Raw genomic sequence first — 11,833 nt, 5'->3', positions numbered from 1 at the left:
TTCATCTCATGATTTTGACTCCTGAAGTCAGAATTAAGACTTTTTACCTTAATTTTGCAATTTAAATGTTAAAATTTAAAGTCAAAATTATGACAAAAAGACAATTCTGAGAATAAAGTCAGAACTGACATGTCATACGAGAAAAAGCCGACAATTATGACACTCAATTAAAAAAAAAAAAAAAACTGACAAAACAATTTTAACACTTTTGTGTGATAATTAAGATGTTTTAACTCTAGACTTCAACTTTTTGTGCCGTAATTATGAGTTTATCTTAATATGTTATAATTATGATTTAGCATGTGGCAGTATTGTGCTTCCATCGTGTTGAGCATTCAGACACACACACACACACACACACTCTCAGATGCTAGAAATGAACAGTGATAAAGCCAGTCTCTCTCACCTTCCTTGATTTTGTCGTCGAGTGGGAACGGATCGCCTGGCTGCACGTTAGCAGCTGTAAGAACAGCTCTGGAGTCCTCCAGCACCTGAACACACACACATGGATCAGATCAGCGCCGTCACACATCAGTGTCTCACACAGACACACACACACACACACCTTGAAGAGGCCCTTCAGCATGATGTCGATGATCTTGTACTGCTGGTTGACGTCGTTGAGCTCCACCAGGTTCTTCAGTGCGTTCAGCTGATCCTTCCTCTTGCTCTCGAACAGACGCTTATCTGAGGAGACGTTCAGGAGAACGACACACACACACACACACACACACACACACACAGACACACTCACACACAGGTGTCTGAGGAGGATACAGATCTCCAGGTTGGAGTCGTGTCGGGGTCTCTGTGCGTCCGAGTCGGAGCCGAGGGCCGCCGGAGCCGCCAGCAGCAGCAGAATGCAAACACTCAACATGACAACTAGAGAGAGAAAAACACCAGACAACACTCAAACACAAACCACCGAGTCAACCAAACTAGATAAACCACCACAAAACATGGAGAAAATTAAACCAAACATGCATCAATAAAATAAACACCACAAATGTGACTGTTCAAAACATAAGCACTTCTAGTTCTATATTAAGCAAGTTCTATATTACTTAATATCCTAATGATTTATGGCATAACAGAAAAACAGATCATTTTGACCCATACACTGTATTTTTGGCTACTGCTACAAAATACATCCGTGCTAATTAAGACTGGTTTTGTGCTCCAGGGTCACAAAAGGTAAAACATGTGAAAACTCAATAATTCAAAGCCTAAGACTCCAGTGAGGTTCAAACCTTCAAACAAATATAATGAATAAATAATAAACAGATTAGGCGTCAAATTGAACATCAGACTGAGGTCAAAATGTGGAAAACGCCACTTCTGTCTAATTAAAGGCCATTTCTGGATTTAATGCTTGATTACATGTTTATTAGGGCACACTGAAATAATCACTTCTGTGATGCTGTTTCCAAACATCGTGAAAAGCACTATACAACTTAATAATTCAGTGAAGGATGATGATAATGAACCCTGAATTCAGCGGTTAAACATCACTTCTGATAAAATACACCAGTCTCTGTTCACATTTGCATTAAAAAATCTCCGAAGTCCCACAAATGATCAATCTTTCATCATTTCCTCATCTTCATGCCGTTCAAACCTGTATGAGTTTCTGTGAAGCACAAAAGACACAGATGTCCATACAGTGGAAGTCAATGGGGTCCAAAGTGGTTTGGCTCCCAGTGTTCTTCTTCTTTTGTGTTCCTCAGAAGAAAGAAAGTCACACAGGCCTGAAACAACAACAGGAATGACCTAATCCTGGACGAACCATCTTTTAGCATTAAAACTAAAAGCATACGACAGGCTGATTCAATTCTGTTTAATGAAGACAATCTACTGCTGTTGGTCAATTAGACTTAATAAACACACCCACGACTCAAATATTAGTGTGAATGTGTAAATAATGGATAATGTGCAATGCTCCAGCATCAGCTCCTCCAACAGACATCATAAACCCAGAGGGATCAGGCAGATTTATGATTAATATTTCATGCGTTTGCTCAAAGCCAGATCGCTTCAGGGGATGTTCTACTTCCTGTCCTGAGACTCAGCTCTCAAACCAGACCAGACCCAGACCCAGTACTGACAGATATTTACATTATGACCGAGAGATGCAAACCATCTAAAACCAGACTAGACAACCATAAACCACCACTGACAAACATTAACATCATGATATAGGCCTAGAATGAAAACTACACCAAACCAGCCCCAACCCATCATGGACAGAAGTTAAAATAAAGATACAGGGATGAAAACCATGTTAAACCAGACCAGATACTGACCCACTGCTGTGGAACTGACAGAGGCTCCAGTCCAGATCTGTAGCTGTGTCTGGTTTGAGGAGGACCCCACAGCACTTCCTCGTGCCTGCATGGGTTAACCAGTTTAGCTGGTTAGTCCTGACACAGCTCCATCCACCCACACAACCCCCAATAATCATCCAGAGACCAGCTCCAGCAGATGATTCAGAATCATGATCGCTGTCAGATACCACGGTATTACTATAGTAAATGATCCAGCAGTATTTCTCAGTAAGCCAGCCTTCAGCGGACTGCACTCAGATGTTAGTATAATAATCACATCCTCCTGCTGCAGATGTTACAGCGGTGCTTGATGCGGATCGACTCCGGACTCACCTTCAGCGCGCGAGCATCGGTAAACACGCGTCGAGCGGCGCGTCGGGTTCGAACTGTCGTGTCGCGGTGCGAGCGGCGCGTCGGGTCGGATCATTTACATGCCGCGCGTGCCCTCCAGTCTGCTGCTGCCACGCACGCGCAAGCCGCAGGTTTCCGCACGGAGCGCTTTTAGAGAGACGCACGCGCGCCCTCGCGAGACTTCTTTAAAGCGTATTGATCAGAACTAACCTGTTCAAACCTTTACTGTCCAAACTCCAATTACGCGCAGACTGTACTTTTTGTGACTCGCGAACAGAAACGGCCTTGCATATATATATATATATAGTGTTCAACACAAGAAGATATGTCAGTAGATTGTAATATAGTTGTATTTGTACTGGTTAAAGCTCAGAACCGCTCTGAATGAATGGCCAGAATAACCCTGATCATATTCTCTCTCTCTCTCTCTCAATCTCTGCCAGGGTCAGAAATCAACTTTTCCATTGTGGGGCAATATTTGCCCCCGGAATAGACTTCCAGGAGCATTGTTTACCTTTATAAGGGCAATTTTTATAACGTAATATAATTACCTTATTAAATGTTTCTGTCAAATATTTAAAACTAAGCAGTTTCTTCAGTCAGTCACAATATAGACTGCATTTAAAGTGCTTTACTCAGGCTGTTTAATGCTGATCATGCACTGTATGTATTTACACAAAACCTGCATGATGTAAATAACCTAGAAATGAGAAACACAGATGAGTGAAGCTGCAATATCATGACCACATCATTCTTGATGCTGTAATAATGATTATTCATTTTGATTAACAGAAAGTTTCTCATATTCTGGTCTGTGTTAAACATAACTAGGCTTTGATATTTTGTTAAACTGCATTCATGTATTGAAAAATAAACACTATTTTCATAATGTGTGTTTTCTGCATGAGTGAGTGTAATTTGCATTGTATAGCAAAATGTCAAGCTTTGTCCAGTTGTTTACCACAGACCTTATTTTACTCATTAACTTAATTCACAAACTCATTATAGAGTATAGGTGCATCTTGAGAATTAGTCTTTGTTACTCAGCTTTTGACGTCACAACTAAACCACTCTATTCCCAGAGAAAGATATATTATATCACTTATGTTATTGTACTGTTACTTTTTAATATTACATATCACTTTTACTGTGCACTGTATCAGTGCATAATATTTTACCACTACTAAGCTGGATTTAAGCACTTTTTAAACACCTTTATAGCACCTTTCCATATATGTTTGAAAACTCTGCCCAACATTATTTAATTAACAAAGCATAAGCATATGACAAATGTCTCTATAAAACTGTAATCAGACTTTGACTTACAGCCATTCGATGATAACAGCCTTCTCAGCCTACCAGTAGGTGTAACAGGTCCGGTCTGGCCTTATCTGTGACCTGATAACACCCATTCAATCGAGGGATATCATTCGAAGCGGGTGCCAGATGCTAGTAATTTGTTCAGGTTTTTAATATTGACACATTATAAAGTAAACTAGGTTTGTTTTTAGGCTCAGGTGTTCCGGGTGGTTGTTTACTGACCCCAGTCAAAAGAGCCCACCCACTGTGATATATGGCAAATTCATACTCTGACTGAAGGCTTTGTTGTGATTAACTCCTTCATCTAAACATATAACCCTTTAAGTCATTTTGAAGCTCCACCCTTTCACTGTTTCCTCTGAAACTCATCAAGCACATTTCCCCTAACAAACTAACACTCAGCAAAATGAGAAAAAATGAGAAGGAATTCAAAGCCAAAGAAGTCAAGCTTTATTTTGCTGCTGTTCAACCACTCAACATACATTTTCTTCCTATAGGGCTGCTGCTAGCCGAGGGTCATGAGATGCCCCGTGCAGTCTGAGCGCTCATCTTGTGCTCAGCTCACATTCACACCGAATACAGAAGAATTTTAAAAGCTGCTCTGTGTAATGAATATACATCCGCTAAATGCCGTGTTACAGGGTAACAATCCATATACTAGATTCCCAAAGCAATATTGTATTGTTTTCAAACTTGCAACTTTATATACCCTCATATTAAGAGAAAAAATTGAATATTTGTCAAAAATAAAAAAAATCCAAAAGAACATTTGTTAATTTCATGCTAACATCTAAAGGCAGGAATTTATTTCTAAATAAAAGTGATGTGTTGTAGCGGTCCACCCTGACTTCGTATGCATGACTGATGAACCACTACAAGTCAACACATTTGATGAATTCCCAGCAGAGTAGAAAGAAAGAAAATACAATACTGTGAATAATTATCTCTGTTGTGTGACTATTAATTACATGACAAAAATCAATGCAACAGACAACTGGGAAAAAGCAAGAACAGCCCAGAATGTGAGACGAACACCTGTGGATGAAAAGCAGTGTTAATAAAACACTCAAGTGTTTCAGTCCCTGTCTACAGATGCACTCTTTAGAAATACAGGTGTTCATAAAAAAGAGGTGTTTCCCGGAGGCGCCACAGAAAAAACATTCTTGGTTCCCCAAAAGCTCTTAAAACGGAAAATAAACTGTTTTTATGAAGAATATTTTAAAAAATCTAAAGAAACATTTTCCAGAAAGAACCTTAAAGGTTAATTTTTAAGAGTGTATAAAAAAAAAGAGACTCTGGTTTTACACAGAAATCGAACACAATGCATAAAATAAGAGACCCCCAAACCAACATTTAGAAGAAAAACTAAACATAAATATGCACAAAGTATTCAAGTCATCAGATAATGTCTCAAATGTGCACTGAGAGCAAAATAACACATAATGCACATTTGAAATCTTATCCAAATATGAACAAAATAATAATTACTGCAAAAAGAAAAAAATGAGATATCATATTTTCATTCATAACCCAGGATGAACACTTTGCTGTCGCTTCCCAGAGTGTTTGTGGCGGTGCACGTGTAGTTTCCTGGACTGAGTGTGGAGGACTTGAGCACTGAGGAGCTGATCTCTTCTTCCAGATGATCTGAGCGCCATGTGTACGCAGGAGCCGGGTTTGCCTTCGCTGTACAGTCTAGTGTAGCCTCGTCGGCTTTAATGATGGTCTCTGTTGAACTGGAGTGTTGTGGTTTATCTGAGGAGGACAGAGATACATTCCTCAGCACAACAGCCACATGATTAACAGATCACCATAAATACTGCACAACTGAAACCTTTTCTCTGTCTTCATGTAATTCATAATATGTCATATTTATATCTCTGTGTGATGAAATATGATAGTTGCACATTTTTCTCACTAGAAGACCCTTTAGAAAATATTAACTGAATTATATGGCTAGTTTAGGAATAATAAACTTACAGTAAACTTCAATATTAAGAGGCTTTGATGAATTTATAGGATGAGGTTGAGGTCCTTCTTCTCCCAGATCCAGCTCTGCTTCACACCGGTATTGAGCTCCATCATCAGCTCTGTCTGGACGGATCAGGACTGTGGCGGTTTCATTCACTGGAGTCTCGCTAGTGTCAGTGAAGGTGGTTTGATCCAGCAGAGTCTGTCCTTTGTACCATTTGACAGAGAGATTCTGAACAGGAGCCACATTGTGAACGTCACACTGGAGCTTATACTGCTCTCCCTCCATCATCGGTCCGCTGTGATCCACAGTGCTGATGAACACACGGTCTGGAGTCTCTGTGGAGGAAGATTTACACACTCTAAATCTGCTGTGATTGGATATTTCTGAGAATGAACAGAATAATATCAGTAACAGAGAACTGACTGTAAACAGTGACTGGGAGCTCTACTATACACTGATTCGGATTCCTATCACTTGTTTTATAGTTCATGTAGCAGACTGGTCTTATGTCCCATTCTGTCAGTTGTGACACACTCCATGTGATCAGACTCTGTCGTCTGGTCCTGGGCACTGCTCCCTCACTGGCTTCCCATCCCATCCCATCATGCTGGACTGAGGTGCTACAGTTAACTGCAACAGGATCACCGTATCTCACAACAACTCTCCGTGGGATGAGCTGAAGAGGACATTCAGCTTCTGCACCTGATGAACACATTGAGAAGGATTTTTATTAAACAAAACTCTTAGAGCTAATATCACAGCTTTTCATCATATTTTCTAATATGTTAATACACAAAGTATATTTTTCACTACACACTCTTATCATGTATATAACGTTCCTTCACAGTATCTGCATTCCATAATGCTATTACTATCAATCTTTTCAAAATATCAGTCTATCATTTAAAATGGATAATTAAAGGATCATTTGGTGCATCTATAGATTTATATAGTTATCAATTCTAGAGTTTTGTATTTTATAGAATTGGGCCAAGGACATTTACTTAATAGCTTGAGAAAAAAAAACTCAAATTGGCACGCCATGCTCTAAACATGCAAAACAATTTAATATTGGACTTCACACGAGGTAAAGTTGAGCTAACAGGCTCTGTGTCAGACCATAAGTCATTTCAGTCAGGCCTTTATACTCACGAGTGATTAATCAAGAATCACATGACCTTTGAAGAAAAAGTGAAAGAAAGGATCATGAAATGAAAATGCAAAAAATAAATGCAAAATACTATGAAAGTCAAAACATATAAAATTTATAATTTTACAAACGATGTCTGCAAAATCAAAATCATACCAAAAAAACAGAAATATTGAAATCTTCATTTAACCCCCTACAGTGTAAATCTAAAATAAAATGAATTATTACCGTCACCCTCCAGTGGAAATTTGACATTCTATTCCTACATTTTGTAGGGTACTTTATCATCTCTTTAATTCTGTGACATTCAGTTTTTTAGTGACCATGGATGTTGAATGTCTGGATGTTTCATTCCAAGGTGGACTAAAAGCCATTGGATTTTTTCTTGACCAGTAAAGTTCCCAGTATGTCTGCTGGAATGGACTAAATCTGTACTGTCATATAATTATTTTGCATTTGCATCTGATTTCTAGTGTAAGCATGGTTCGAAAATGGCCCCTAGTTTTGCATCGTTTTGTACTATATTTCAACAACAATTTGTACACCATACAGACTGAAACCTACTGTGCTGTGGAAACAGTATGTTTTTTTATGGTATGGTACTGAATCTCCGTTCTTAGAGTTTCATAGACTGGTTAATGATATTCACCACTGAATTCCATCAGCATAAAATCAGTTTTTCAGATGCGCTCATTATTATATTATCTTGAAACCAGCTTGTACTGAAAACCTACTGATCGTAATACATTGTTACATGGTACATTTTATCATCCCGAGTCATTAAAACGCTCTTTAGCAATCTCTCAGTTCAGTTGTGTACCTTCACCGAATTTGCAAGAGATGCAGACTTTCAACATCAAGCAGCGATTTAATCAGATAGGCTTAGAGCAAGAGCATATGTGTCCCTGCAGCACAAAAGCAGTCTTAAGTCGCTGGGGTATATTTGCAGCAAAACCAAAAATACATTGTATGGGTCAAAATTATCAATTTTTATTTTATGCCAAAAATCATTAGGATATTAAGATCATGTTCCATGAAGATATTTTGTAAATTTCTTACTGTAAATATATCAAAACTTAATTTTTGATTAGTAATATGCATTGCTGAACAACTTTAAAGGTGATTTTCTCAATATTTAGATTTTTTTGCACCCTCAGATTCCAGATTTTCTAATAGTTGTATCTCAGACAAATATTGTCCGATCATAACAAACCATACATCAATGGAAAGATTATTTATTCAGAGACTGGTTTTGTGGTCCAGGGTCACATATAAGGATGGATTCAGTCTCACAACGTGAGTGTAAGGTACCCTTTGGCAATTTTGGATGTGGTAACATTCAACAATGCAATTTTACCAATAAAACTCAAACTTCAAACATTCTCATATTGCAAAATTTAAAAATAAGAGATTTAAGTTTTATTTAATGTAAAACTGCTAATGTGGGCTATATGTTGCATTGCCCCTGCGGTCTTTGCTATGTGGGTAAAAACCCTCAATTCAGAATATCATTGAGAAATCATCAGAAATCGATAACTTAAAAGTCTGGTGGCTCAGCAATTTGTGACTTTTTGACATTCAGCCGAGGAACAGAATTAGTCAAATGTCCATGGACTGGAGGAGATAAAACACTTTTGAGATGTGAGACTTTTTAAATTTACACATTAGATAGCCCCTAGGGATTAAACGAAGATTTTGATATTCATTGATTAATCACTTGTACATATAAAGGCATGTTTTAAATAACTTTTTATTGTCTGACAAAGAGCCTAGTAGCTCAAAACGATACCTTGTGTGAACAATATATAACTGTTTTGCATTTTTGGTGCTGACGTTTATTATTATTATTATCATCATCTTTGTCGAGTACCCAATTTTAAACATTTTGTTCATTGATGCATATGGTTTGGATCCATTTTTGCTAAATAGCTTGAGATTTTTTTTTTTTTTATCTATTGTCAGTATCATCATATGCAATAAAAAACAAACGTCAACTGAACAGAAATGAATTTCACACCTCAAACACTGGTCCGAAGATAAATAATAAAGTTACAATCATTTAATCTCCAAATAAACTAATCATTTCAGATAAACAGATGTTTGCACTTCAGGCATGAAACAAATAAAACATACAAACCTGTGAGACTCAGAAGCTGTGAAACGGCAGAGAGATAAACAAATCCACAGAAATGTTGAAGCATATTCAATGTGCTCAAGGAAAATCAATTGAACAGAAAATATTGCAAATAGGACCAAAGTTTATGTCTGTAACTCTTGACTGTATATGGTCTGTGACTGAATAGCTGTACCTCGAGCACACAATAATAACACAAAACACAAAAAAAGGAGAAGAAGAAGAAAAACCCCACCCAGGAACAAGAGTTCTCATTTGACTGATTCCTGTCAATGTGTGACAGCAAAAAAACAACTAAATGAACTCTAATAACCCCAATTACTGTGATGAATCGAGGTTACCCTGACAAGATAACCACAAAATCATACAAAAACAGCAATTATGAATTTAGCATAAATTCTTCTGTCCAGAAGCGGATCACTAGTTTCAGTATAGAATAAGTTCACAATGGTAAAACACTGAAAAGTGAACTAGTTTAGGTGTTCAGCGTGGTTCTTCAGCTTTAGAATCACTCTAGAAGTGTTGAATGTTAAATTGTTGAATTGAAACAAACAAAGGACATTTCTCTCAACAAACTGAAACTGAGCAAAATCAGAAAATGAACACTGAGAAAGAAATCAAAGTTTTGTTGTGTCAAAACAGATGTTCATGTATTCCTCTCAGCTGGTTTGACAACCCATTACATCTACAAAGGTTTTTAATTAAATTAAACTGCAACAATTAACATGACAGACTAGAAGGATTTTTCTTAAATGCAACACTGTAATATTTTCATGCTTCCATCTTTACCTCTTGTTAAAGGGATAGTTCACCCAAAAATGAAAATTATGTGATTAATTACTCACCCTCATGTCGGTCCAAACACGTAAGACCTTTGTTCATCTTCAGGACACAAACTAAGATGTTTTTGATGCAATCCGAGAGCTCTCTGGCTCTTCATAGACAGCAGGGATCCTAACACGATCAAGGTCCAGAAACATAGCAAGGAGATCGTTAAAATAATCCGTGTGTCATCAGGGGTTCAAGCGTAATTTTACGCAGCTACGAGAATACTTTTTGTACTTTTCGTCTCCTCCCTGTCACCCTATATACATTGAAACGTTGTTTATGTTCAGATCAAAATCCGGTAATGTTTATTTCACTTGGGAGCATTCATTCACGGATTTGTACTACGCCACGGCCTGCAAAACGTACTGGACAAGTGTGAAGCGTGACAATATACCCCTGTCAATAAATACTATTTAAATTCTTTGAATGGAACATATACGTTCGCTTCGAACTGAAATCATGGCGGGACATACTGTGATGTCCACCATGCAGGGCACTTACTGTCGAATAGAACAAACGTCTGAAGTGATAAGAGAACCGTACGAAATATGCAGAGGACTGTAACCAAGAACCACTGAAATACATGAACTGGCTGAGATCAAGCTATATCGTGTTTATTATTTTATCTGGCCAGTGCCATCTAATTATTAAAAACTGCAAAAGAGAAATCAGTTTGGTCCTGTGTGTGATAAGATAGAAGCGGCCGTATGATTTCATTGAGTGTGTGTGTGTGTGTGTGTTGTGTTCTGGCCACATGACTGTGTTCACTCAAATGATCATTATTGAATATGAATATTAGTCCATTTATTCTAAGCAAATGCAAGCAGCTCTTAAAAATATTAATGCAAATACAGCTGTTTTTTACTCTGGTGATTTGTATCTGCTGTCACTGTATGATACTTAGCATGTCTTAAAACATGGCGAAGACTACCCAGAATGCAGTGCGCAGTGATGTAGATTCCCATTCCAGGGTGACGCGGAGGAGACGAATTGTTGAATGAAGTCGTTATTTTATTTTATTATGTAGTTTTCTTGCATAAAAAGCGTATAAATGTATTCTCGTAGCTTCGTAAATTTAGTTGAACCCCTGATTATTTTAGCGATCTCTTTGTTAGGTTTCTGAGCCTTGATCGTGTCAGGATCCCTGCTGTCTTCAGAGGGTCAGAGAGCTCTCGGATTGCATCTTAATTTGTGTTCTGAAGATGAATGAAAGTCTTACAGCTTTGGAACGACATGAGGGCGAGTAATTAATCATGGAATATTCATTTTTGGGTGAATTATCCCTTTAACATGAGGACTAAATGTAATATTTATACTTTTAAAATATATTTGTCACACAGAAGGGCCATTTAAAGGGGTCATCGGATGCAAAATTCACTTTACAAGTTGTTTGAACATAAATGTGTTGGAAGTGCGTACACATCCATCCTATAATGATAAAAATCCACCCAGTGTTTTTTTTTTAAATCCCTGTTTTAAAATACTCTCGAATCAGGCCATTTCTGAGATTCCTGTCAGAATGATGTAGTTCTGTACAGGCCCCTCCCACGAGAGTTGATTGACAAGACCGTCTTACCGTAGACCCGCCCTGAGTGAGCTGAGAGCTGTCCGTCTCCGGTGCGGAGAAGACAAGATGTTTGCGCGAATCATTCGTGATCCAGCTTTATCTACAGAAGTGAGTATAAGGGTTTTTCTGAATCTTTGCAAATCACCTTTCCTAATAATGTGCTAGTTAGCCAGTTTCACAGCTG

At 37.9% G+C, this 11,833-nt stretch overlaps 2 protein-coding genes across 5 annotated transcripts in view; both read right to left on the bottom strand.

Annotated features, from left to right (window-relative positions):
- Positions 1–4,081, bottom strand: part of ccdc134 (coiled-coil domain containing 134) — a 22,221-nt gene extending 18,140 nt beyond the window's left edge. The window contains exons 1-4 of one of the 4 annotated variants that reach the window (XR_013782588.1): positions 2,658–2,775; positions 778–882; positions 566–687; positions 407–491 (exon numbers count right to left, since the gene is read on the bottom strand). Coding sequence is in view for 3 of the 4 variants with exons in the window: in XM_079389282.1 (XP_079245408.1) it covers positions 407–491; positions 566–687; positions 778–882; positions 2,658–2,751 (406 nt within the window). In the remaining variant the exon portion in view is untranslated. Of the gene's footprint in view, positions 1–406; positions 492–565; positions 688–777; positions 883–2,303; positions 2,800–4,001 lie in introns of those variants that run through there. The other 3 variants (XM_079389284.1, XM_079389283.1, XM_079389282.1) reach the window with 3 other exon arrangements.
- A 161-nt stretch (positions 4,082–4,242) lies between these two features.
- LOC306852443 (intercellular adhesion molecule 3-like) lies at positions 4,243–9,467 on the bottom strand. Its single transcript, XM_079389278.1, has 4 exons — positions 9,258–9,467; positions 6,394–6,672; positions 5,976–6,305; positions 4,243–5,750 (listed from the first exon to the last, which is right to left on the bottom strand). The coding sequence occupies exons 1-4, from the start codon at positions 9,319–9,321 to the stop codon at positions 5,515–5,517; spliced, it is 909 nt and encodes a 302-aa protein (XP_079245404.1). The 5' UTR covers positions 9,322–9,467; the 3' UTR covers positions 4,243–5,514.
- Between the last annotated feature and the right edge of the window lie 2,366 nt (positions 9,468–11,833).

Source organism: Barbus barbus, assembly GCF_936440315.1.
Source record: "Barbus barbus genome assembly, chromosome: 3".
Lineage (NCBI taxonomy): Eukaryota > Metazoa > Chordata > Actinopteri > Cypriniformes > Cyprinidae > Barbus > Barbus barbus.
Note: the sequence above shows the minus strand (reverse complement) of the source record. Positions and strands in the feature narration are given on the sequence as shown.

Coding starts and splice junctions, on each gene's coding strand:
- LOC306852443 (XM_079389278.1), bottom strand. CDS start 9,321: ATGCTTCAACATTTCTGTGGATTTGTTTATCTCTCTGCCGTTTCACAG. Junction 6,673..9,257: donor ACAGCTTCTGAGTCTCACAG/GTTTGTATGTTT, acceptor TGTGTTCATCAG/GTGCAGAAGCTGAATGTCCT. Junction 5,751..5,975: donor TCTTAATATTGAAGTTTACT/GTAAGTTTATTA, acceptor TGTCCTCCTCAG/ATAAACCACAACACTCCAGT.